Source organism: Hypomesus nipponensis, chromosome 13 (assembly GCF_054491055.1).
Source record: "Hypomesus nipponensis isolate SF chromosome 13, ASM5449105v1, whole genome shotgun sequence".
In the NCBI taxonomy this organism is placed as follows: Eukaryota; Metazoa; Chordata; class Actinopteri; order Osmeriformes; family Osmeridae; genus Hypomesus; species Hypomesus nipponensis.
Window position 1 is genome coordinate 8,497,086 of NC_140373.1, and position 27,915 is coordinate 8,525,000.

The following is a 27,915-nucleotide window of genomic DNA, read 5'->3' on the forward strand; positions in this document are numbered from 1 at the left end:
GATACAAATGTGTGATTAATTGCGATTAAACGCAAGTTAACTATGGCATTAATGTGATTAATCGCAATTAAATATTTTAATCGTTAAACAGCACTATTATTTGTCTTTGATAGCATTCTCTCTTAGTTTCTCTTCTCATGTCTTCCTCTCTCTGTCTCTGTCTCTCGATCCATCTTTCACTCTCTCTCTGTCTCTGTCTCTCTACTGCTCACATTAAGTATTGATGACCTCTGAAACGACCATGCACTCTGAAATAAGATGTCTGTCTAAATGTATCCAAAGTTTGGCCATAAAGCGATAATTATGTCCATTATTTAGAACCAGAGATGCTGCCTGACGTTTACACCCTGAATCCAATCTCTGAGCCGTCCATCTCTCCCTGTGTCTGACCAGGATGGTGTCAGACCTGGGAGGAGCTGTTGGAACCCAGCAGACAGGCCCTACCTGGAGAGAAGTGGAGGTGGAGAGGGGAGATGGGTAGAGTTGGGAGTGAAAGGGTAAGAGAAGGCGAGGGTGGCGGAGGAAGGAAACAGAGGACAGAGAGATGAGGGGGATGACACGGTGTGGAGACAGGAGGAGATTTTAGGAAAGCACTTAGTGTTACCACAGACATCATCGTTTGATAGGCCGGGGTGGACCCGGGGGTGTGTGCGTGTGCAAAATCTACTGAAGTTATTTCGCGAACATACTCGATCCATGGTCTTATTGTACCTGTAAGTGACAGAAGTCGATGTCTCCTCCTTGTTGCCAAATGAACGTATGAGATTGGGGCTGTCCCTCAATTCAACATGGCTGCGAGGGAAGGACTGAGAGGAGGAGGGAGGGCAGGATGGACACATGCTTGGGGAGCGCTGGGGGAACCAGTCAGTAATGATGAAAAGAAAAGGCAGAAAGCGACAGAGAAAGAAGGATATGGGGGGAGAGGAAGAGAGAGAGGGGGGGGGGGGAAAGGAGAGAGAGAGAGGGTGGGGGAAAAAGGGAGAGAGAAAGATAGAAAGAGAGAGGCAGAGAGTGGGGGAGAGGAAGGGAGAGAGAGGGGGAGAGGAAGGGAGAGAGAAGGGGTAGAGGAAGGGAGAGAGAGAGAGAGAGGTAATGTTAGGGACGGCATGCAGGATGACTCCAGGGGGTGGTGGAGATCCTGCCCCAGAGCTCTAAGACGCCCTGGCTGGGCTTAGCCTCTTCTGATGGATGCCATCGCAGACCTTCACAATGGCTCTCCATCCCACCATTGTTCTGATGCTTTCACTCTTTATCTCTCTCTCTCTCTTTTCTCTGTCTCTCTCTCTTTCTCTCAAAGTCCTTCGCCGAGATCCCCAAAGTGACAGCTGAGGGTCCCAGAGAAAAGAGGAGGATAGAGATGGAGGAGGGAGGATGGAGAGTGTGAAGAGAGGAGAGAACTTCTCCGGGTGCTCATGGGGAAACTCTGATTGGGGGAAAACACTGGGCTTCATTGTTTCATAGTCGTGAGATGAATTCCTTGGTAATTATGTTCAGCAGAAGGGTCATTCAGAGACCAGAATTAAACAGAAACTCACAAAGGAACTCAAACTGATTTCCACATAAAATGAGTTTGAGGACAAGATAGTTTTAATATAATACAACTTAATTGGTCCATTTTGCAAAGTTGAAAGAATGTGAAAACTGTCATTGCATAGAATATGCAACTGAGACTCTGCGTGTGTGTGTGCGCATGTGTGTGTGTGTGTCTGCCTGTGTGTAGGTTGCTAACATGCGTGGGCTTATACTAGACTTATTTAGCAAGAAGTAGGCTATATTTGACATGTGTCCGGATCTTCTAAATCTGACATGAGCAGTGTGAGAGCGGTAGAAATATCCTCCACCTCCACACCTCACAACAGGCCCGCTGCATTCTGGGTAATTAAGGTGACTTCCTGCTCGGGTGGCGTGCAGAGACGGTTGCCAGGGAAGGGCTGTGTTGCCGGGGAAGGGCTATGTGTTTCCATTGAAAACAGGAAGCAGGATGACAGAGGTCATTACTTACTACCCCTGCTCTGGGTGTGTGTGTGTGTGTGTAGGCGTGAGTGTGTGCACCCATGTATGTGTATGTATTGCACAGGTGTGTGTGTGTGTATTCGTGCGTGTGTTTGTGTGTGCGTGTAGGAGGTGATTGGTATTTTTCCTACCTCTCCTCTCCTCCTCTCTCCTCTCCTCCCGTCACCTTCGCCAGGCGTGCCATCCATCTCTCCCTCCAGCGCCCAGCGCCAGCCTGGCCTGGCCGGCTCTCCACATGGCTAATTGTGCAGAAACACAGTGGGATGGAGAGAACGAGGAGAGGAGTCTCACAACCTGGCCAGTGGAGGTAGAGAAGGAGGAGAAAATGTGTCTCCACAATTTAGAGTGAGAGAGGCAGAAAGCGAGAGAGAGAGAGGGGGGGGGGGAAGAGAGAGAAAGAATGAACAAAAGAAAAGGAAGATTGAAAGTGCGAAAGACAGAAAGGGAAATCAATTCTAGTATGGCTGTTTGAAGGTTTGTTTCCGGTATGGTTCCGTCAGCTGTCCCATGGGGACCCACAGCAGAGTGAACAGGGATGTGTTTCATGCAGGCATTCTGTAGGGCAGTCCAAGCCCAGTCTGCAGGACCCCTCACACAGCAGAGTGATAATAGACCTCTGGATCTACCCTGTGTCTGTGTGTTTGCATGCATGCATGCGTGTGTGTGTGTGTGTGTGTGTGTGTGTGTGTGTGGGACCCTGCCCTCCCCCAGCCCTGGCAGCCACACAGCTCTTCCCACCAGCGAGGGCCCTCATGGGCCACTGCTCACTGCTAATCCCCCCTGTGGGCCCTGGTCTCCCTGCCAACACACACGTTCACACAAACACACACAGACAGTCACTCGCAACAAAGGTCTGGAAGGGTGTCAAGAACATTGCTTGACTTCCCTCCCAAACAAACAAACAAACAAATTACCCAGGAAACAAACAGAAAGAAGCGGAGAGTGAGCCAGGAGTGTGTGTGTCTTACTCTTTGAGCTGATACAGTTTAAACAACACAACAAGCTGCATACATGACTCCTTCTCTTTCCCTCATCTTCTCCTCTCCTCTTTCCCTTTCTTCTCCTCTCCTGCTCTCCTCCCCTCCACTCGCTTGGTCATTTTTAACTATTGATTGACACTGGCCAGTTTCACTTTCTCTCACCCCTCCCTCCCTCCCTCCCTCCCTCCCTCCCTCCCTCCCTCCCTCCCTCCCTCCCTCCCTCCCTCCCTCCCTCCCTCCCTCCCTCCCTCCCTCCCTCCCTCCCTCCCTCCCTCCCTCCCTCCCTCCCTCCCTCCCTCCCTCCCTCCCTCTCCTCCTCTCCTCCTCTCCCCCTCTCCTCCTCTCCCTCCAGTCTCTAGGCTGCTGTGTGTTGTCCCTGAGGGTAGCAAACAGATGGCTCTACAGGGTCAATGTCCTTCTCTCTCACTAAGACAATCACAGGCAGCTCAATACAACCGCCATTAAGATGTGAAACGGCTCGAACACAAGCTGGAGTCACTGGAGAGACTCTCTTTTTCTCTTTATCTCTCCCTCCCCCCTCTCTCATTCTCTCTTACGCTCTCGTTCCTCTTTATTATTCTCCAAGCCCCTCTCTCTCTCTCCTTTTTCTAGCCGTCTCTCCCTATCTCTCTTGCTATCTCTCTAGTAGCCTCTCTATCTCTTCCTTCTCACTCTTTTCCTTACTCGGTCTCTCACCCCCCCCCCCCCCTCCCTGCGTTCAGGGCCAGGCTGGGGGGTGGTGGAGGAGATCGAGGCCCCGAGGATCGATGGTTCCTCTAGGGCCCAGTAGGGGCAGCATTGTCCTGGAGCCCATTGGAAATCTATCAGCTCCACAGGAGAGGAAGCAAAGGAGGAGAAGGGGGGGGGGGGGGGGGGGTGGGAGGCACAGTGATGTGTGTGTGTGTTTGTGTGTGTGTGTTGGGGGGGTTTGGGATAGAGGGGCCAGTGAACAAGTGGAGCAGAAGTGAATGAGGGAAAAGGATGGAGTGGAGGGGAGGAGGCGGCATCAGTGGGTTTATGAGCTGGAGGATGGAGGGATTCAAGGAGGAGAGGAGGAGGATGGAGAGACTGCTGGAGACAGGGGAGAGGTGCATGGGACCTCAGGGCTGGCATAGCCTGGGGCATGGCACCTCCTGGCAGCCCCGCTCTGACACACATACAGCAAGGTTTGTGTGTGGGTGCTAATGTATTTGTGTGTGTATGGACATTGCCAGCGGGCAGGTAGATACAACAGGAATATATCTGTATATCTCTCACACCCATCTCTTTCAGTCTCCTCCCCCCTTCCCATCCCCATCCTCCTCTCTTGATCCAAATCAAATTAGCCAGAGAGAGAGAGCGAACTCAACCATGGAGAGGAAAATCACACAAGGGTTTTTAAAAGTCACACACCCCTGGTTAGATCGCATCAAGAACACCTTCCCTGCTGAGCCTTTCTCTCCCGTACCCAGAATCCTTCTCTCCACTCTATTCCAGCATCTGACTGCTATGGGCACAATCAACCCTCACAACAATTACACTCGGTAATACTGAAGAAAGGTAGTTGATTAAACACCTCTTTAAACATTGTTCTGTGTGGGTTTAATGTGAGAATGTGTTGTGAAGTACCTAGGGAAAACTCTGTAGGACATGCATATGCACTGGTATATTACAAGCACTTACCGGCTGATGAAAATGTATTTTGTTTTGTTAGTTTAACTGTACTTATGGGTTAGAGCCGTACTTTCTGGTTGCAGGCCTAATCCTTTAACACAATATAGTCCAACTCAAACACACACACACATACATACTGTACACCAGGCACATATTGACACACACAAAACACTTTGATGTACACAGACATGCACGCATATGGCGACACACACACACACACACACACACGGAGAAACAACCATAGACCACCTCACACACTCTGCCTATATCGTCAACAGATTTGGTGTTGTCATTTATTGCATTAGATAGTAAAGTGTGATCATAAAACTAAGATGTGCTGCTTGTGCGTGTTGATGCTCCTGGTGCATTTCTGGGGAGGGAAATGTACTGTAAGTATTTTCGTTTATGACCTGATGCAGAGCATGGGTGTGTGTGCGTGCGTGTGTGCGTGTGTGTTTGCCTAATGATGAATGAGAGAGACAGGCTTTAGCTCAGAGCTGCTGCAGAATTAAAGAGACTCAATAGTCGCTGAGTGAGGTCATTTTAGATTCACGTTCACACACACACACACACGCACGCACACACACACACATACACACACAGCCACACATTCACACACACACACACACACAAACACACATAATCTGTCTGTCTATCTTTATCTCTGACCCATCAAACGGGAACTTTCTCCTCCTCTGTCTTCACTTTGTTTTACCCACCGATCCACTCACCCTTCTTTACACCTGAGTTATAACACCTGAGAGCTGTGACAGTCTCTCTCTCTCCCCCCCTCTCTCCCCCTCTCTCTTTCTCCCCCCTCTCCCTCTCTCTCCCCCTATCTCCCTCTCCTACTCTCCATCTCTCTATCTTCCTGTTTTCTCCCTCTCTCCTTGTGGTGGTGTGTATTCTCTCTCTCCAGGTAATAAATGAGAGCCCATTCATCTGAGAGAGAGACAGCAAGCCTCGGGGGGCGTGTCCAGTCCTGATCAATACCTCATTAGTCTAAGAAGGCCTGCTACTCTTCTATCATCTCATCCCTCTTTCCTTCTCGCATCCCTCTCTTTCTCTCCTTCCTCTTTCCTCCTCTTGAGCCTCGGCCCTTCTATCTTCCCTCTCTCCTTCTCTCTCCTTCTCTCCTCCCTCTCTTCTTCTATCTTCCCTCTCTACTTCTCTTTTACTCTCTCTTGCTTCAGATTGACAGTTGGCCTCTTACTCTCTCTTCTTTCTTCACCTCAATTGAATTCGCTTCCTGTTCTCCTTTCTACCTTTTTGCTCCTCTCTCGTCTGTCATCTCCTCCTTTGTCCAGTGGTGGCCATCTGTCTGTTGGAGGGATTATGACTTGCTTATGGCAGGCTTGTGAAGGTATAAAGCACCAGGAGGGATTATGACTGCTTATGGCAGGCTTGTGAAGGTATAAAGCATCAAGACAACTTCTGCCACTGCAACAGTATATACAGCATGTCTGATAGTCTCACTGTAGCCACCCAGTAAATCTACCAGAGAGAGAGAGGGGAGATGGGGGATGGAGACAGACAGAGAGAGAGAGAGAGAGAGAGAGAGAGAGAGAGAGAGAGGGAGAGAGAGAGAGAGAGAGAGAGAGAGAGAGAGAGAGAGAGAGAGAGAGAGAGAGAGAGAGAGAGAGAGAGAGAGACAGAGAGAGAGAGAGAGAGAGAGAGAGAGAAAGGAGAGGGAGAGAAAAGAGAGAGATAAATAAACATATACAGTACAGAGAAAGAAAGAAAGTAGAATTGGGAGGGAACAAGTGAAGGAGAGGAAGAGAGAGCGAGCGAGTATGTGATAGCGAGGGAGCGAGAGAGAGAGAGAGAGAGAAAGAGAGAAAGAGAGAGAGAGAGAGAGAGAGAGAGAGAGAGAGAGAGAGAGAGAGGAGAGAGGGGGAGAGAGAGATGTCCCTAAGAGAGAGCTGGAGGGTTTGCTGTCCTGTGCAGAAACCGTAATGTAGTCTTCTCTAGGGAGTGGTGCAGGGGAACTTTATGTTTTATTTACAATGAGCAAGCAATACATTTCATCCCAGCACAGCAAGGGTAGGGTGCTACAGGAAGCATGGTCTGTGTGTCCTTGTTTATGTGAATGTATGTGTGTGTATGTGTGTGTATGTGTGTGTATGTGCCTGCACAACAGGGTCGAGTAAGTGGGCACTTGAGCCCCATAGTTCTACCTGAACGCTGTATGTGTGTGTGTGTGTGTATGTGTGTGTGTGTGTGTCTGTGTATGTGTGTGTATGTATGTGTGCGTACATCAGTATGGAGCGTCAGCAAGCAGCCAATATCAGCACCAACAACCTCAGAAAGAGACTTCTCCTTTATTTGGTTCCATTTAGACTCAATTCCCTCTCTCACTTTCTCCCACTTAGGTTCGCACACACCTCGCCGCTTCACACACCCTCCTCTTTGTACTTCCTCGCTCCTCTCCTCTCCCCTCACACAGATTGCTTTATTAGGGCGATAGGGAGAAAGGAGGAGGGGAAGAGGAGGGCAACGTGAAGAAGAAATAGCTGAAATCTGACATGGGCTTCTTGATGTCCTCTTTGGTGTTTTTCTTTGGGATGAGGAATATGATATGAGAGGGCGGGGGGGGGATAAAGAGATAGAGGAAGAGAGAGAGAGGGAAGATATTGAAAGAGAGGAGAGAGGGAGAGACGGAGAGAGACACAGAGAGGGGGAACTATGGTGAGAGAGAAACAAAAAGAGAAAGAGAAAGAGAAACGGACAGAGGGAGAGAGCGAGAGCGGCCCGTGAGAGGGGAGGTTGTTTGTTGGAAAAATTGAAGACGTAATACATTTATCCTGTATAATATAAGAATGATTCTGTGTTCAGCATTCCTTGTGTGTAGGGAGAGGCCATACAAAGATGTCTGGCCTTATCTGTGTTGGGTGAATCATGTGGTCAAGCTTACAGGGGTCAAAAGGCACACACACGCACACACTTAAACACGCACGCATACACGCGCACCAGGTCTACGCAAGGAGCCAATGAAGAAGAGCCATGGAACATTTGCATGCCTTTATCTTAACCAATGACTGTAAAGAGTGGGGATTGCTTAAATAGCAAGCTAGCACAACATGCTAGCAGACAAACTTTGTAGCACAATGGCGTGTGATGTTTTTGTCTCCTTGTGGGCCGACCGCAACCAATAAAGCCATTCTTAAACTTGTTCACCGGTTGACGGTGCAATGCTTGATAGATTGCGTTTCTTGTTTGCGGGTGCAGTTTCTCCGTAGCGCGTGTCCCTGTGTCTCTCCGTCTGTGGACGTGGATGCTTATTGATTCGCAGCTTTCCTGCCAGTAATTCCTTGCTGTCTGGAACATCATGTGGGGGCTTAGAGTCTAAAGGCCTGAGATCTGGCTCCGCCACCACCCTGGTACTGCCCTCTGATTCTGCCTCCTCTGAACTAGAGTGTGCGCGCACTCACACACGCACACATGCGCTCAAACACATGCAGTGTGCACAGACAGACACACACATATGTACAGGGAGAATCTTGTATCGTAAATAAGGTTCAGAGAAGGCAGACTGAAGCCGGGAGGAGACTTGTCTGAGTGGATCTGCAGAGCCACGTTTACCACCACAGTTGAGTTTAGCCATACAATGTGTGTTTGCATCCTTGCTTATCTGTTCATGAGTGTGTGTCTATGTATGTGTATCTGTACATGTGTGTGTGTGTGTGTGTGTGTGTGTGTGTGTGTGTGTGTGTGTGTGAGCGTGTGTTTGGTGTAAACGTCCTGTCTCTGGGGTGAGAGGAGACATCTCTGATGGTGTTTGATTGACAGGTGTAATTAAGGAGACGACCGTGATGTGATGTATTTCATTTAACATTACAGGAGGTGGTGGTCTAACCTCCTCCATGCCTCACACACACACACACACACACACACACACACTTGTGCTGTACACATACAGTGGTTTGGACTTGTATTCCCATCCTCTCTTTCTGTCCGTGTGTGTGCAAGTATGTGAACGAGGAAGAGAAAGTGAGAGAGAAAGTAATTACTAACAAACAAATGAACTAAACAAGAAAACATTAATCATGTAGGTAAAAGTCTACTGATCTGTGAACAAATTAAAGAGAGAAATAGAGAGGAAGAAGAGAGGGTGAAGAAAGGGAGAATAGGAAGAAAGAAAGAGTACAGAGAGAGAGAATCGGAGAGAGAGAGAATAGACCTCACAGTGCTATCACTATGAATAAAGGATTTTTACTGGCGCGGCAAAAATACATTTGTTGTGAAATCACGAGCGTTAAGGTTATGCTATATTTCCCTTAAAGTCTGTTGAACAGAGTGATGAAACTGACACATGCGCACACACACACACACACACACACACACACACACACACACACACACACACACACACACACACACACACACACTCCTAATGAAACTGAACCACTGGAGTGTCACAGCAGATCCATGACAGTGACTCTGGTGTCATTTAAGAATCAATAAAGCGACAGTGGATGGAAGGGTGGAGGGAGGGATGGGGTGGAAGCAGGGATGGAGGGGTGGACGGAGGGATGAAGGGGTGGAAGGAGGGATGGAGGGGTGGAAGGAGGGATGGAGGGGTGGAGGGGAGGAGGTGTGAACGCAGCTTCTGTTCTGCTTCTTTTCCGCAATTGTCAGCACAATGGCCTTCTTTATGTGCACCAATCATCTCACACCAAGTGCACTCCCTCCATCTCTTTGACACACAACACGGAACAACACACACACACACACACACACATACACACTATATGGCAACCCTCTAATGGGTTATTTGTTCTCTTTTCAGTTTCCCCCCTTTCAGGCGTGGCATTTTATCATCACTCTCTCACATAAGACACACACACACACACACACGTGTACACTAAGAATATATGTTCCAGTAAAGAGCACTCTAAATGAGCAGGTTGTGAGTAACTGTAGACATTCTATTGATCGACACATGACAGCAACATGCAAATACGCCTAACGCCATGCATGCTTGTATGTGTGTGTGTGTGTGTCCGTGTGTGAGATTGTGCATACTTGATGTGCTTGATTGTGTGTGTGTGTATGTGCGCTGTGTGTGTTCGGATGGTTGGTTTTGTGAGTGTGTGTGTGTGCGGGGGTTGATTGTGTGAATGTGTGCGTGCGTGTGTTTTTGTATTTGTGTATCTGTGTAAGTGTGTGTGTGTGTGTGTGTATGTGTGTGTGTATGTGTGTGTGTGTGTGTGTATGTGTGTGTGTATGTGTGTGTGTGTGTGTATGTGTGTGTGTATGTGTGTGTGTATGTGTGTGTGTGTGTGCCTCCTATGTGACTGTAATGGACAGCCTTTTAGCTCTCTTTGGCCATAAACATAAATTCACCCTTTCCGTTACAGATGGTCTATAACAATGTATCATCACACACACACACACACACACTCACACAGCCAACCCCCGCATAGACACACACACACACACGCACACATAGGGCCTGGGGTGGACATGCCACTGCCAGCCTCTCCGTTTGGCCAGCTCTCTCTTTCTCTCCATTCCTCTATCTTCCGGCTGGTTTATACTGTGTGCAGACTTAGACACAGCTCAGTTCTAGTATACATCACCAGCCTTTCAGTGACTAAGAGATTTATTGTCCAATATTATTTCACTTCCTGGTTTCCGTTACTTTTAGACGATTGTGTAACACATACACACTCCCCAAACCTATCCTCCTCCTCCTCCTCCTCCTACCCTCCTCAGTATCCCACTTTACCCATGCTCCCTCTCTCTCTACCCCTCTTCTTTCCTGTTCATCTTCCTGCCCTATTCCATCTCCTCATCTTCCTCCCCTCCTTCTCCTCTATCAACACCTTATTCTCCACTCCTCCAACCCCTCCTCCTCCTCCTCCTCCTCCTCCTCCTCCTCCTCCTCCTCCTCCTCCTCCTCCTCCTCCTCCTCCTCCTCCTCCTCCTCCTCCTCCTCCTCCTCCTCCTCTTCCAGTCAACCTCACAGCTACATGTTAGCCTAGCTTGTGCTAGCTCCCTGGCCCTCCCCTCTCTGTCTTCTGTGACACACCAAAGCACCCAGCAGCGCACACATTATCACCTTAGTCTGCGTTAGCATTACTGTAAGACCTTACTGTCTGACACACGCGCGCACACACACACACACACACACACAGAAACACAATTTTTTGCAAAACACCCCAACACTCTTGCATGCAGAGACGCATCCTCAAACACACTCCTGCACACACTTGTAAAAACACTCAAAAAATGGGTGCAAATGCGTACACACACACACATTTACTAGCAGTGCCATTAGTCTTGCATTGTTTCCCTCTACCACTGACACCAGCTGATAATGCTAGCTCAGATTATCCTCAGCTCAGCAGTTTTAGAGCCGTGAAGTAGCCTCCCAGCTCAGAAGGAGTGTGTATGTGTGTGTGTCTGTGTGTGTGTATGTGTGTGTTGTGTGTGTGTGTGTGTGTGTGTGTCTGTGTGTGTGTCTGTGTGTGTGTATGTGTGTGTTGTGTGTGTGTGTGTGTGTGTGTGTGTGTGCGGGCGGGCGGGCAGGCATCATTTGTATCCCCCTCCAAGGCCTAGTGTTCCTCTATGAGCAAACCAGGAATGAAGAGTGTCTTCATCTCGCCCCTCTGAGGTGTGTGTGTGGTGTGTTAGTGTGTGTATTAGTGTGTGTGTGTGTGTGTGTTTCTTATTTGTCTCGGGGGGCTCTGCTATCATGGTGCTGTCTCTTCTTGCCAGGAAGGTCTATGGGCCGTGAGATGTCCAGACCAGGTAGCTCCAGGCTCCATGAGGGCCCTGTGGGGGCCTTTTGTGTCCCAGAACAGCTCTCTCTGGCCGGGCCGTGAGTTGGGAGGCTTCCCTTGGGCCGCAGGGTGGTGTCTGTCTGGGAACACTCTGTCAGAGTTTTAGAAGCAGGACTGCCAGGTGGAACTGAACCTCAGAATCACACGCACACACTGCACAACAACAGAGGCGAGATGAAGACATACACACTCTGTTACTTCCTAACACCCTACGGGCCTCATTACATTATCACATTACACTCTTTTCTTCCCCCCCCATACCCCCCTCCACCCCTCTACCATCCCTCTCTCCACTCATCTTTCCGATCCAGGTGTTTACTGCACATGTGCTGCCTGAATTATTCCAGAGGTTAATCGTGTCTGACGCTTACACCTCCCTCCTGAGCTTCACCTCTCTGTCTCCATCTCTCTCTCTCTCCGTCTCCCTCTTTACATCTCTCTCTCTCTCTATTTTTCAATCCCCCTCTTTCAATTACAAAACTGCCACCACCGGCATGTATGAGAGTGAATAAAACACATATGAAGAATACACTGGCCTACACATATACACACACACACACACACCACTTCATCCATTTATGCATGGCTCATTTAAGAGTTCCCATTGTATGCATCCCCTGGGAAGAAGTATGCAGATGGGACAAGGGGCCCCCAGACCGCGACACACACACACACACACACACCCTGTAGTGCTGAGGTTGGGGTCCTCCTCATCTAAGACATAAAGAGCAGAATCCACATCCAGCCATACTGTCGTATACACACACAATAAAGCTTTATAGGGGATTCACACATTACAGTTGGCCATGGGTAGAAATGACTATCAGCATGTCGTCAAACAGAGAGGACAGTGAGCCGTGCGACTGTCCTGTAGGTGTGTTTCCACCTCAGAGCTGCTTCAGCTGGTCAACATACCTTCAGCTGTGGCTCTCCTGCTCCCAGCACCAGGGTCTCCCTCTGTGTTCCATGTACCAGGGCTGGGTAGCAGTGTGGACAGAGCTCTCTCTCTCCCCTCGCTCCCTATGTGTACCGAGCTAACACGATTAGCGTTCCCGCTAACATCATCAACCTCCTGTCTGTGCTAGCTTCTCAATGACAGATTTAGTGGGTTTGATCAGTGGAACCATTAGCCCTCTGGTGGGAAAGACAGGATGTGACCTCGCCTCGGAGGTTCGGGATCCACTCCCTCTGCTTCACATCAAATGTCACTACCCCGCCCCTCTCAGTGACCCACTACAGGTAAACCCATCCGCCATCTGGCATTGCTGGTGCATATACAGCATAAGGAGGCTTCTCTGTAATGACTTCTACACCTGACCATGTTTAATACCTTTTTGATTGTTTTTTCCGTGTAAAACAGTAGGTCATGTTGTTTTAGAGAAACCAGACAAAGAGCAGTATAAACCTCTGGAACGTTTAGAGAGACGCTGGTCTCTCTCTCTCTAGGAGAGATCTCATCAATCTAGCACATTACTGTGAGCATAACACACTCTCACGAAGGCCTGATTGCAGCACGTGCACACACACACACAGACACACACACACACGTACACACACTCTCCATCAGCCGCATACCTCAGTGAATTCCATCCGGACTGCTCCTCTCTCATTACCATAACAACCAGCTCTACTCCCAGCCATAAACCTGGCAACGCTCATCCTCCTAATCCCAGCTACACAACCTCGCCATAACGACTTCCTGTCCTGCTGAAATAACGAGTTTTCACATTCTGACTTGCTTGTGTGTGTGAATGTGTGTGTGAATGTGTGTGTGAATGTGTGTGTGAATGTGTGTGTGTGAATGAGTGTGTGAATGTGTGTGTGAATGTGTGTGTGAATGTGTGTGTGTGAATGAGTGTGTGAATGAGTGTGTGAATGTGTGTGTGTGTTCACCTGCACACAGCCGCCAATGAGCATGATGGATCTTTACAGCACAATTTTACATCCTTGTTACATTTTACTGCATCTTATATTTCCTTAAATCAACACAAATTGGAAATAAACCATGCTGTTGTTTGGGATCATTCATAGTGTACATTGTTATGGTGTGTGCATGTGCCATTTGTGTTTGAGTGTGTGTGTGTATGTGTGTGCATATGTGTTTTTACATATGTGTGTGTATTGGGTGTTTTTGCAGTTTTTTTATTTTTGGAGGCTTTACGGTTTGTCGTTTATCACTTTTACATCGTTCCCCCCATCAGCGGCCCTCCTCTCTTCTTCTCTTGTTTTATTAGTGCTGCAGACTCTCTTTATCTGCATAACACCCTCTTCTCTCCATTCTCTCTCTTTTCTTTTCCATCCTCTGCACTCATCTCCTGGGTAGTCTCATCCGCTTCATTTCTCTCTCTGGCTCGCTCTCTCTCAATTCAATTGAAGCTGCTTTATTGGCTAAAACAGATTTTTGATTTATAAAACCAAAACTGTTGACGACGTTAAGCAATTAACTGACAAAATGAACACAAAAAACATGCAAAAAAAGTATACGTAGTCAATTTCATAGTTAAAAGGACAGAGGGAAAATAACAAGTTTAAAAACTGTCACGACTGGCTTTTTAGATTTTCTGTGTGGATATAAAAAGACACATACTTGTGGTCCCTCGTTCTCCATCCCTCTCTCTCTCTCTGCCTCTCTCTCTCTCTCTCTCTCTCTCTCTCTCTCTCTCTCTCTCTCTCTCTCTCTCTCTCTCTCTCTCCCTGCCTCTCTCTCTCTCTCTCTCTCTCTCTCTCTCTCTCTCTCTCTCTCTCTCTCTCTCTCTCTCCCTGCCTCTCTCTCTCTCTCTCTCTCTCTCTCTCTCTCTCTCTCTCTCTCTCTCTCTCATCTCCCTCTCCCCTTCTCCCTCTCATCCCCCTCTCTCAGTGTAGCGTGCCATGTTGTGGGCTAGGCCTCTGCGCTCAGGCTGTGGTGCACCATTACAGCAGTGCTGTGTGTTATTCATCAGTGCCAGGGTATTAAAGCGGCCCGCACCCCTGCTCGCTGGCATTTGGGAGCTCTCGTTAACATTTGCTACATGTGGTTTAGTAAAGGTGTCGAGGACAGGCGTGCCCACGCTGCCATTAGTCACCAGCCCCTCCTGGAGACGCCGGCTGGCCAGCGACAACGTGAGCCCAGGCCATTCATAAAAGAACCTGGTGGAGGGGCTCTCTCGCTCGCGCTCTCGCTCTTTTTCTTTCTCTCCCTATGTCTTTCCTTCTCCCGTGCCCACTTCTCCTAGCCTCCATTTCCTTCCACTCTGTTCCATCACTCACATACACACGCATGTACACACACACACAAGTGAGTAAGGGGGTCAATTATTCTGCACACTGGTCTTTCAGAAACCACTTCAGCATTACCAAATCTATTTCTTTAGTGTCTGCTGGCAGGTGGAGACACACACACACAGACGTGCGCGCACACACACACAAACATGCACACAGACGCACATACACACACGCACACAGATGCACATACACACACACACACACACACACACTGAAGGCCTTCACTGACACATGGTTGGAATGAGATTCAGGTTAACAGGTTTAAATGGGCCTCTTTTCCTGAAGTGGCCTGCCTTTTACACTAACCCTGCTCTATTTCAGCCCCTCTCTCCTCTGGTCCTGACCTCAACCCTCCTCTACTCTCTTAGCTGTTTTTCTCCTCTCCTCCTCATCTCCTCTTCTCTGTTCTGTCTTCTCCTCCTCTCCTCTCTACCTCCCTCTCCCCTCATGAAACTCCTCTCCCCCTGGTCATGTCTCCTTCTATTCACGTCTCTACGATTTCAATTCTATCTTTCATACATCATTTAGTTTGTTTCACAATGCTCCACATTTCTTTCTCTCTTCCTCCCCCTTTTTTTCCGCTGTTCCCGGTACCCTCTCTTTTTTCTATTTTATTCTCTCTCCCAGCCTCCTTCGCTTCCTCCCTGCCTCCCTCCCTCCCTCCCTCCCTCCAGGCTCTGTGAGCTAGTACTCTGGAGGCTGTTGTAATTTGATTGGAGTTATTAAGGTTGATTTGATTAAGCGGGTGCTGAATTACTGGCTGTTTAATGGAATTACCCCTGGTTACCTGCTAGGGCCCAGACGAGGTCAGGAGACCTCACACAGGTTCTCTAACACGCACGCACACACACACACCCACACACACACACTCTCATGATCAACTTGAACACGCACGCCCACACACACATACACACACGCGCATACTGTACCAGTAAAGGCTGACCCATCTATGTCCCTGATCATTTATTGCCAACACTGGAATCCATAAAAAGCTACAGCCATCAGATACCGGGTGTGTGTGTGTACGAGTGTGTGTGTGTGTGTGTGTGTGTGTGTGTGTGTGTGTGTGTGTGTGTGTGGTAAGGTGGAGAAGGAAGGAGAGAGAGACAACGCTAGATTATTAAATTGTATTCTGTTCAGTTCTATTCGATTCTATCACATTCTATCCTATTCTGTTGTATGTTGCTGTTCTTTGGGTGGAGACAGGGAAGGGACTGAGGGCTGGAAGATCGATAGTGTCTGTCACTGGAATCATGCCAGGAAAGTATGGACAGGTCAGCAAAACTTTACACACACACACACACTCACATATATACACACACACACACTCACATATACACACACATACACATGAAAACACAAACACAGTATACACTCATCAACACACATTATCGCTCACACCTCTCACACACACACACTCACATATACACACAAATACACACACACTGGATACAGAATGGGCCTAACCCTATTGCAACAAGTTCTTGTCCTCCTTCCCTCTCTCCCTCCTTGCCTTCATCTCTCCTGCAGGGTTAGATCCATCCATCAGATTAATGATGACCATTTAAAAGATACACCGCTATGCCACTCCTCCCCGCGTCCGTAGAACCGGCCGAGCTACATGCATTTTTAATCCGAATGGCTTTCTTTCTCCGCTCTCACACACACACACACACTCACATATAGACACACTGGTGGCCATTAGGTTGGGGTGATTATGTTGGTGTAGAGGCGACAGTGCTGTTGTTGCAGTTACTCCCTAGAGTCTGGTCGGATACACACATGGGTTTGTTGAGGGAAGCACTTCCCAAAGTAAACTTGCTACATTGTCATTTTTCTTCTCCTCCACTCCTCCCTCCTTCCATCAGTCCCTGGGCTCCTGCCCTCCTCCTGGGTCGCCTCTCCCTGCGGGTTGGGAATACAGCTGTGTGTGCCTGGGTGTTATTGCAATATTGAGGATGATCTTTTTTCACATTTTATTGAAAGCAAATAGTTTCGATAATGTCTAGCCAAACTAAGCGTTTTGTTGACCTGTTGTTTGTTTGTTTGTTTGTGTCACAGGGCAGCACAGAGGTCCTTCCACACCGCACCTTCGGCCTTACATGGAGACCCCCAGCTGGGCAGGTCAGTGTGTGTGTGTGTGTGTGTGTGTGGTTATGTACATACGTATCTGCTGTGGGTTGACAGTTGCGTCTCTTTTACAAATGACTGTACTTGATTGTGGCCGAACATGGATGCATATAGGTGTGTTTCTGTGTGTGTATGTGTGTGTGTGTGTGTGTGTGAGAGAGAGAGAAAGAGAGAGAGCTAGAGAGAGAGAGAGAGAGAGAGAGAGAGAGAGCAGAGGGAATGTGCTGACTGCAGTCCTCTGGTTCTGGGCATGTCCATTACAGCCCTCCATAAATCCTGTGTCCGCTGCTCTCCCTGTGTCAGCACAGCAGCCAATGAATGGATATTAAACGCCACAAAAAGGCTCTTTAATTCTGCCTCCCTCCGACACTCTGCGGCTCTCTCCCCCCCCCCCCCTCTCTCTCTCTCTCTCTCTCTCTCTCTCCTCTCTCTCTCTCCCTCTCTCTCTTTCTTCCCACTCTCTTTCTCCCCCACTCTCTCTCCCTTTCTCTCCCTTTCCCACTCTCTCTCTCTCTTCCTCCCTGTCCATCTCTCCCTCTCTCTTTGTCCGGCATAATTGAAAAGAAAGGAGAGTGGAGCCCTTCAGAGCTGATCCTGTCACAGTGGAAACATCAGTGCTTACAACTACTGTAGCATCTATTATTAAACTACGGCTCATTCATTACAAATAGCCATGCGGGCCTGCATGCTCTCTGCTGCTGTCTGTGTGCTACGGCGGGCTGGGAGGGAGGGAGGGAGATAGAGGGCTGGAGGGAGGGAAACAGGAAGTGACAGAGAGAGGGAAGGAGAGGGAGGCAACATGCAGAGGAAGAGAGGGAAGGAGGCTGGGCATGTAAGGTGTGCTAGTGTGGGTGATATGTGGTGCACAGTGTGTGTGTGTGTGTCTTGACCCAACAGGTAATATGTCCCAATGTATCTCTCCACCAACCTGAACCCACAGGTAACACACCCCAACGTATTCCTCCACTAGCCTGAACCCACAGGTAATACGCCCTGACACATCCCTCTGCAGGCGTATCCCTCCACTGTGCAGAACCATCTCAGGCTGCACTGCTCTCCATGCTCAGCACACACACAGCTAATTACATACACAGCACGATCACTTCAGTCCTTATCTTTTGCCAAACAACATGATCATAGTCCCATTATAATTAATAGAAGACTCCCCCCCCCCTTCTACTCACACAAGTACGCACATAGACACACACGCAGACACACATGCGGACACGCTCTCTTTAATACCAGTTATCGCATGCGTGTCTTGGAAGAGTGTGGTATCAGGTCCACATCCCTGTGGGCTAATCCTCGATCTGCTTCCCAATCTGACACAACATTGATAGGACTGTGCTGTTCGACAGTGTATCTGAGCCCGTGTGTGCGTGTAAATCTCTTATTAGAGAAAGTTAGGAGTTCTCTGAAGCTCAGGGTCATTGAAGATACCATCACACAGGGTGCGGGTGTGTTGCTTTTCAGCGTCGCCTCGTAGAGACACAGAACAGCTGTTGAGCTGTTCTGAGATCAGCGACTCAGGTCCAAGGTCAGGGTCGGGCCTGGCGCCATGGCGACCAGCGGTAAGATGCTCTCCGTACCTGACCTTTGTCGCCATGGCGACCAGAGAGCCACAACGGGTCTCCGTTAGAGACGACTGACTGTCCAGCGGTCTGTGCAGCCAAGAGCCAGGGGCCAAGCAAGCCCATAACCAGAGGAGCTGACTGCTGAGGCCCCAGCATTAGCTCCCATGATGAACGAGCCACTTAAACAGCTGTAACCAGACAGGGAATGATGCCACCACCCCATCAGCCAATTAGAAGATGCCACCCCGATGAGTATTGACTAATGATTGGTCCCAAGATTTGCAAACTAATACAAAGTGGGCCAGAAACACTGATTGCTAAAAGTTGATTCAATTGATGTGTTTTGTTAATGTTGCTTAAGTGTTAGATTGTTTTGGTGTGGTTAATAATTAAATACCGGTCTTAATGATAATAGTGCAGCTTGCTGGACAGATCGTGCATTATTAACGCAAACACTTGCCTCCTCACTTTGAGAGCGAAGACTATGGTGATGATAATGATCTTCCACACAAACCCGCACACACACGCACATGCACACACACACATACCCACACAAGCACACACACACTGTAAAAAGATAGACACCTCACAATAAAAGGGGCTCAATAGACAGAGTGGGTCATTTCAGATTCATGGCCTTTCAGTAGACACAGACACACACACACACACACACACACACCACATTGAGGCCTAAATGGTAAACTCCTCACTCAGTGTTTGTTAAAGTGATGTCCAGTGTCTCTGTGCAGCCGTTAACACCCCCAGAAAGCCCATAACAATTACTGCCTGCCGACCGAGGAGAGAGGGAGAGGGGGAAGAGTGTGATGAGAGGGATAGAGGGATGCTCTGTGAACGAGGGTTGGTGCTTTTAGTCTCTCCTGGAGGACTAATGTCCAATTACTAAGAGGCATTTCAAACTCCTGCATATCAGTCCGCAGCTCTGGTACACACACACACACACACACACACACACACACGGACACACACACACACCTTGTCTTGACTCTGAACTGTGGGAAAGTGTTTCTGTAGAATGCTAGACTGTTTCTAGGCTGCGTCTCTCTGTGTTTCCCTCAACATCTGAACCCTCGTCCCTTTATCATCAGTGTTCTCTTCGAGCTGGTGTCCTCTCCTGGTGTTGTCCTGGTGCAGTCCTGGTGTTGTCCTGGTGTTATCCTGGTGCTGTCCTGGTGCTATCCTGGTGCTGTCCTGGTGCTGTCCTGGTGCTATCCTGGTGTTGTCCTGGTGCAGTCCTGGTGTTATCCTGGTGCAGTCCTGGTGTTATCCTGGTGTTATCCTGGTGCTGTCCTGGTGCTGTCCTGGTGATATCCTGGTGTTGTCCTGGTGCTGTCCTGGTGCTGTCCTGGTGTTATCCTGGTGTTGTCCTGGTGTTATCCTGGTGCTGTCCTGGTGTTATCCTGGTGTTGTCCTGGTGTTATCCTGGTGCTGTCCTGGTGTTATCCTGGTGTTGTCCTGGTGTTATCCTGGTGTTATCCTGGTGTTGTCCTGGTGTTATCCTGGTGTTATCCTGGTGTTGTCCTGGTGTTGTCCTGGTGCTGTCCTGGTGATATCCTGGTGCTGTCCTGGTGTTTTCTTGCAGGGCTTCTGTGTCAACTCCACCTCCACAGCCTGCCACTGTACGCTATACTGTACGTTTACTGCCCACATACATCTGTACGTCTACAGACAGCCTGAGCAGATAATGAATGAATGAATGATTGAGTGAATGACTGTGGACCTTGACTTCTCCTCTCTTCCCCCAGCCCCCCTCTTTCATTCTGGCCGTGTTCCTCACCCCAGTGAAACGGTGAGACAGGCTCCCACCAGCAGGTGGTACCAAACATTTATCTATCCTCCCGCTCTCCACGGTTCCGCCGTTCCGTCTTTCCCTCGTTCCGTGTCTTCCTCAGTCTTCATGGGGAGTGTGGAGCGCTGCCGTTCTGAGCGGGGTTATGGGGGGGGGGCCCTACCACCTCTGTTTGATATTATACTCCCACTGATGTTGTCTCACGTCATGGATACATTTCATATCATTGTTGAGGAAAGAGAATAATGAATGAATTATTATTATTATTATTTTCATTGTATATTTGCCTGTGTGCATGTCCATGCTAGGGTCATTGAGAATGGCATGTGCTGGAGTTTTTGATGATGAGCGCACACAAACTCACACAAACACACACACACACCATGGCCCGCTCTGTGCCGATCATGCATCTTTTTAAATCAAATGCAGTAAAATGCTGAGACTGCTCATGAAACGCTGCTCTCACCTGGTTAATGACCAATGCAAAGACGGGGTCATAAATATGAGAGCGTGTCTCACGCGTGTGAGTGTGCATGCAGAGAGAGAGAGAGAGAGAGAGAGAGAGAGAGAGAGAGAGAGAGAGAGAGAGAGAGAGAGAGAGAGAGAGAGAGAGAGAGAGTGTCTGTGCTGACACACTCCAGATTCCAAGCTCTCTGTCAAAATTATTCTGAAATGTAGCTACTAATATGGACATGTATTCCTGTTAACATTAACTGCTTGTATTAAAGTGTTTTCATACTAATATTAACATGTAGCCCCTCAAAGCAGCTATCCTATTCCTTTTTTTCTCCCCCTTGCTCGTTGACTCATTCTCTCTTTCCTTTCTCTCTCTCTCTCTCTCTCTCTCTCTCTCTCTCTCTCTCTCTCTCTCTCTCTCTCTCTCTCTCTCTCTCTCTCTCTCTTCTCTCTCTCTCTCTCTCTCTCTCTATTCTCTCATTCATCATGTTGACACCAGCACGGCTACTTTTGTGAAATGGAGAAAAATGTTTAAGTCAGCTTTTCTCTCTCCCCCTTGCCCCTTCGAATGTGTGTGTGTGTGTGTGTGTGTATGACACTGTCTGTGTGTATGTGCCTTCTTGCGTACAGCGGGAGCATTCATAGCACTTTACATGTTTATGACGCACATATGGGATTCTGTGGTGGAATTGCAGAGTGGCTGGTTATTAGTGCACTGAGTCAGACTGTTCACAGGAAAGGAACTAAAATTGACTGTATCCCGCTATCCACACCAACACACACACACAGAGACACACACACACACACACTTAACCAGACACTATGCCTCTCTCAGATCGTGCGGCAGGACTAATATCCCGTTACTATCCTGTGTCTCTCATAGATAGGGAAGTGGTGCATTAACGCACACACAAACGCACACATTCCCAAACATATGACAGGATTTTCATCTCCCCTGGTGTCACATCCACTTACCCCTGATGTGGTGTGTGTGTGTGTGTGTGTGTGTGTGTTGAGTGAGACAGTGGTGGGAGCACCATAGCACTTTGCCCTGTGAGTCATTTAGGTGCAGATATTACTGTTGTCCTTCCAGCGATATCAATAAACAGCACAGGAACAACAGGTTTCATTCTGATTTAGAAACAGGCAGGTTCCCCAGCTGTGTGTGTGTGTGTGAGTGACCGTGTATATCATTTGTGTGTGTGGGAGAGTGGGGGTTGTGTGCTTGTGCCCGTAATTTGGCTTTGATGAAAATGTAGGTTTATTTTTGATGACTAAAGCGCACAAGGGATTGCTAAGTGTGTTTTTGTCTCTAGGGTATGATGATACAGACCTTGCGTGTGTGTGTGTGTGCGTACGTGTGCTTGTGGTGTGTGTGTGTGTCTGAATGTGTGTATGTATGTGAGTATGTGTGCATACTGTCTGTATTAGTAGTCTGGGATGAGCTGGATGTATCAGGAAATCAATGTTTATTTCCAGCTTTCTGATTGGCTCTCCTTACAGAGTATATGGTGTGCAATATAACTCTATGCTGCAAACTCTGCCGTATGTGTGTGTGTGAGTGTGTGAGTGCATGTATGTGTGTCCGTCCTCTCTCAGGGCTGTTGATTAGTCTTTGTTAGGTCTCCTTAATCTTCATTAAAGATTGAAGCTGAGGAAACCGAGGGGAGAAATCCTCCAATTAAATATTTAAGAGAGATAAGTCCTATCAGGGTGTGCACCTGCCCCGCTGTCTGCAGGCCAGCCGCCCCCCCTCCTATCAGCTGCTGCCTGCCAGCCTGACTCCCAGCTCCTGGACAGCACAATAGATCACCTCTCATCTTCCTAAGCTTTCGCAGCACTTTGCAGCCCCTACAGTAGCCCTCCATGCCCTCGAGCCTTCCAAGAACCTCAACATCCAGGCTTCCCTTGCCTCCTGCCCCCCCACAGTCAACGGCCTCTTAGCTTCCAGCCTCCAGCCTCCACCCTCACACCAATGTCGCTTTCCAGCCTCCAGGTAAGCAGGGCTGGGCCTGGGGCTTGGGGGTTGGCCTCCAGGCTAGAGGACAGGCCAGGCTATCGTCCTCTTAATTATTTGCGTTCTGTTGGCTAGATGTGGAAGTGTCCACGTAGCAGGATTGGAGGATGGCTTAATAAGCAGTAGCTAACTCTTATCACAGCGAGCACCCTGCTCCTGCTTCATTAGTCTATTACTGGACCTCTGTCATCACACAGTGCTGCACTCACTGAACGCTGCCCCGTGCACGGATCAGGGACTGTGTGTGTGTGTGTGTCCGAGTGTGTGTGTTCAATACAAGGTGGCTGTGGTAATCAATTTAGTTGTGTTGCCTCTCCCTCTCTCTGTCTCTCAGGCACAACCCCACACACACACACAGATGAGCGGGATGAGAGAGTGACCAGCAGGCTAGGTGTGAGAGGTGACATGCAGGACGAGGGTTTTAGTGGACTGTGAACCACTGGTGTGCTGGGCCCAGATTCGGCAAAGGGAGCTATGAGGGGATGGGTGGGTGGGGGCACCTTCCCCCGAGCCACAAGCCATTTACACGCCTAATGAGTTATCGGGCCGCGCACAGAAAGAGTCTAATTGCTTTGGCTTTCTCACTCGGGTCAGCTTATGAAAACAGGCGGAACGCTTGGAGAAGTGGGGACGTACGCGCAGCACACTGCAGCTAACTGGCATAGCAGCATACACTCTTTTATCATGTAGCTTTGTACGCTTTAATCAAGTAGCATTGCTAGCTCACACTTTAATCAAGTAGAATAGCTCGAGAATTCTTCTATCGAACAACATCAGTAGCTTACTCTTTTATAATTGCAGCATTGCTAGATAATTCTTTTATCGCTGCAGCATTGTTAGCCAACTCTTTTATCATTGTAAATTTGCTAGCTAATTATTTTATCGTTTTAGCATTGCAAGCTAACTCTTGAATGTTCTACACACCAGCAGGGTGTTTGAAAAGGATTAAAGAGCTAATTAATAAATAATAGCCCCTCTTTCCTCAGTTATAAATCCAGTCAAACGGCAGCGCCTGGGTTGTTCTTGTTTTTGCTCAATAATAGATGAAGACAAATTCCTGCAGGCGCTAATTAGATCAACAGGAAATGAGTATTTATTGGTATGTGAGCCTTTGGAAAAGGTCATATTGAATATTTACTAACAGCTAGTCGTCCATAGCAGCACTATTCATTTTATGCTAAAGGTTTAATGGAAATTCTATTGTCCAATACAGTCATCACTGTTTGAACAGAGAGCAAGGCAGGAGAGAGGCAGAAAAGAAAGAAAGCAAAATAACTAAAATTAAGAGAGAGAGAATGATAGAGACAGATCATGTTCCTTCAAGTTATTGTGTGCACATGCAGTCATGTTTGGATGCACGTTGTGCAAGTGGAGCACATGTCATGGATGTACAATACTGTGACAGAAAGACGTAGAAATGATCAAAGATGTTCATACGTATCACCATGCTTCATACAAGTCCTGTCTCAGTGTACACCTGTGATCCAGGACTGCAGTACACGAGAGAGGGAGAGACAGGGAGAGAGAGAGGGAGAGACAGTGGGAGAGATAGTCAGATAGAGAAAAATGGAGAGAGCGCAAGAGGGAGAGATAGAAGGCAAGAGAGACAGAAGGAAGTAGAGAGAGTGAGCACGAGAGTCTTGCGGAGGTAGAGAGAGTGAAGGTATGACTAGGACAGGTGGTGCGTGCATATTTAATAGGCATCTTTGTTTTTGCCCCCCACCACATACACGCACACAAACACACTCACACACACACACACATAACCTCCTTTAGCACTCTGAATTATTAAACATGTGTGTTTACAGTGTGAAAACCATATAAAGGCTTCAGGGCATGAGGATGCCTGCCAATTTCACACATTCCATTAGAGGAGAGACAGCCTGGATACCTCATGTACAAACTCTTTCTTGTGTTTCAATACATACCAGTCGCAAGTGCCCACCTGTATTTCCACTGTGTTTCAAATGCAAGGCTGTTTTGCAGATTCAGTACTACTATGTAATTGACGCATCTTAAAAAACACAAGTGTCTTATGTCTGTCCTGTAAATCATTTACACGTTTCAAATACAGTCCTGTATTTTATATTCATACCATCACTGCCATGTACACTTATAGCAGGTAGCACACAGGTTTTTTTTTTACTCTCCTCATCCACCTTCCATCCCCCCATCCTCTGTTCTCAGATAGCATTAACATCTACACATCTTCTATCTTTCCATCTTTCTTTACCAAGGGAAGGGAAGAAAAGGAATAGGAGAAAAGGGGAGGAGAGGAGAGATGAGCAGAGGAGGAGAACATGGCTGGCCCAAGTCTGTCTCTCTGCTGTTGTAAAACTACTGTTAACATTCCCAGTTACATCCTGCCTTCATCTCTGTCTGAGAGGAGAACACACACACTCTCTCTCACACACACACACACACACACACAGATTCTCCTGTTCCCTCCGGACACCCCACTACTTCCGTCTCAGCAGCCTGCTTCAGAGAGTTAGCATCGGGGGATTGTCGGCAGAGACAGTGGGGGCTTGGGGGCAGGTTCAGGGGGGGTTAGTGGGGGTCCGGAAAGTGTGAGGGGGCGGGTTAGCTGAGTAGTGTTAGCTGGCTAACTGCTAATTCTTCTCCAGGCTTTCATTCCTACTTTAGCATCTCCTTTAATCACTGTGTTGCTAATTAAGCGGGCCTCTCGGTATGCTAATGCGGCAGCACTTTTCTTCTGGTTGTTATGCTAACTTATTAGCACGTATTAGCATCAGAGCTAATTAGCAGTGGGCCCCTATGGAGGCAGAGTCAGGTTCATTTGATGCCACGGAGGAAACAAATTTGGATTTGCCATTGTAGAGCAGATAGCAACTGTAGTTAGTAGACATTAACCAGACATAAGATCTATCATTTTAGGCTATAAAACATTGAGAATTCTCTGTTATGATGAGCTTTGTTCTCTCATTAACTTTCTCTTTTTCTCAGTTTCACCGTCTCTCTCCTTCTTCCTCCTTTTCTCTCTTTCTCCCTTCCTATCTTTCTCTCCCTCACTCTTTTTTTTCAACTCTCCGTCTCTAACTCTTATTCTCCACATCCTATCTCTTTCTACATCTCTATCTTTCTCTTCCTCCCTCTCTCTCTTTCTTTCTAACCTTTCCACTGTCTCTCTCTTAACTTTCACTTCCTCCTCTCTCTCTACCTTTATATTTCCCCCATCCCTCTTTCTTCTCTCACTCAACCCTGTCTCTCTTTGCTATGGCGTATCTGACTGTCTTTATTGGTGTGTTCCAGTCATCCTGACTAGCTCGTCGCAGGATGGAGCGATAGTCTTTTTATTCTAGTACTAATCGACTTCAACCTCTGTTATCAGGTCCTTAAAGCTGCCATGGCCACCTCTAACCCCCAGCTACGACTATCATTTCATCACTTTATCATTTCATCACTTTATCTACTGGAAGACAGAATTATGAGAGGGCCTCGGTAATGAATTCAGAAATGAAATGAGATACTTTGAGATCACCAAGAGTGGTCACCAAGAGAGGAGAGAGAAGAGAGGGAGAACAGACAAAAGAGAGTAGAGAGAAGAGGGGCGTGTACCATGAAGTGTTCGGGAGGAAAGCAGAGGGGAGGTGAAGAGAGTAGAGGAGATGATAGTAAAGGAGAGGAGAGAACAAGGAAGGAGAGAAGGGGAAAGGAGAGAACGAGGAAGGAGAGAAGGGGAAAGGAGAGAACGAGGAAGGAGAGAAGGGGAAAGGAGAGGAGAGAACAAGGAACAAGAGGAGTTGAAAGGAGAGGAGAGAACAAGAAAGGAGAGGAGAGATGAGGAGGAAAGGAGGTGTGATGGTATTATTCTAGCTGTGATTTATGGTAATTGACCTCTGGCTGAGACACTGTCATAATTAATAATAGGGAAAAGGCCAACTGTGCTCTCTCTTTTCTCGCACACACACACACACTCAGTCACACACGCGCGGATGCACGCACACACTAAATCTCTCTGTCTGTTGCTGTGTGTGTGTGTGTGTGTGTGTGTGTGTGTGTGTATGTGTGTGTGTGTGTGTGTGTGATAGCCCATTGTCTTCCCTCAGCTCCCTGAGTGGAGAGATTCTGTCTGGATCAGCGTATTCCCTCTGAATGGAATGAACAGGGATGAATCTGTCCCTCCATCCCTCTCTCCCCACCTCCTTCACCTCATCAGGGCTTTCTCCTCCCTTCTCTCATTTCCCAAAGCAGGCGCAGGGGTATGCACATTACCTCTCTCCTCCAGGATGGATTGATTAAAGGAGGGATAGGGGACTGCAGGCTGGGAGAGGAGGGGAGGAGAGGAGTGGGGGAGGGAGGGAGCCGAGAGGACAGGGCAGGGAAGGAGGAGGTGGGTAACGAGGGATACATTTCGTGGCGGAGGTGTAGTGCAGATGCGCTCCTATTCCCCTGTTCCATTTGGATGGCGTGATTAGTAGAGGAGAGAGAGAAAGGGAGAGGGGGATTGAACAGGGATCGAGCGAGCCAAAGGCATATGCTCCGTTTCTTTTGCGCCCTCTCTTCTCCCCCTCTCTCCATCCTCCACCTCTTTCCCCTCAGACAACAGAAACAGTGGTTGTGTGCTTGTGTGCTTGTGTGTGTGTGTGTGTGTGTGTGTGTGACAGCTCCATGCAGGCCATCAGGAAAAGTCTTTGATCAAACTCCCAGCTCTCCATTGTAGCTAATGAGAGAACAATGAGCCATAGATAGCTCTCTCTCTTCTCTCCTTTCCTTTCTCTGATCCCATCTCTTCTCCACTCCTCTCTTTTCCTCTTTGACACTCTACTTCCATTAATTCCGATAATGTTTATGAATCCTGGTGACCATGATAGCAGACTGCCAAACAGCCTCCCCATCAGGCTTCGAAAGCTCAGTGTGTGTGTGTGTGTTTGTGTGTGTGTGTGTGTTTGAGTATGCGTGTGTGAGTGTGTGTGTGCATGCACATGTGTGTGTGAATGTGTATGTGTGTGTGAATGTGTATGTGTGTGTCAATGGGCCACAGGACCCCTGGAACACTATCAGTGTGTTGACTCAGTTATCTGAGTTTGCTTTTGCATATTGGACAGTGTGCATACACAGAACAATAGGAGGGGGACCTTTATAGACCCAACCTCCACACTTTATTTTCTTCTGCCCCTCTCTCCTCTCTTTTCTTCCCTTTGTTTTCACACTCGCCCCCAAACACCTCCCATTCATTTTCCTGTTTCCCTTCCGCTTTCTGTTGCCTCCTTCA

The 27,915-nt window shown here is 48.1% G+C and overlaps 1 protein-coding gene across 1 annotated transcript in view; it reads left to right on the forward strand.

Moving 5' to 3' along the window:
• Positions 1 to 27,915, forward strand: part of rbfox3a (RNA binding fox-1 homolog 3a) — a 218,308-nt gene that overhangs the window by 80,730 nt on the left and 109,663 nt on the right. The window contains exon 4 of the mRNA XM_084670214.1: positions 16,757 to 16,819. Within this exon, the coding sequence (XP_084526340.1) occupies positions 16,798 to 16,819 (22 nt within the window). The 5' untranslated portion in view covers positions 16,757 to 16,797. The remainder of the gene's footprint in view (positions 1 to 16,756; positions 16,820 to 27,915) is intronic.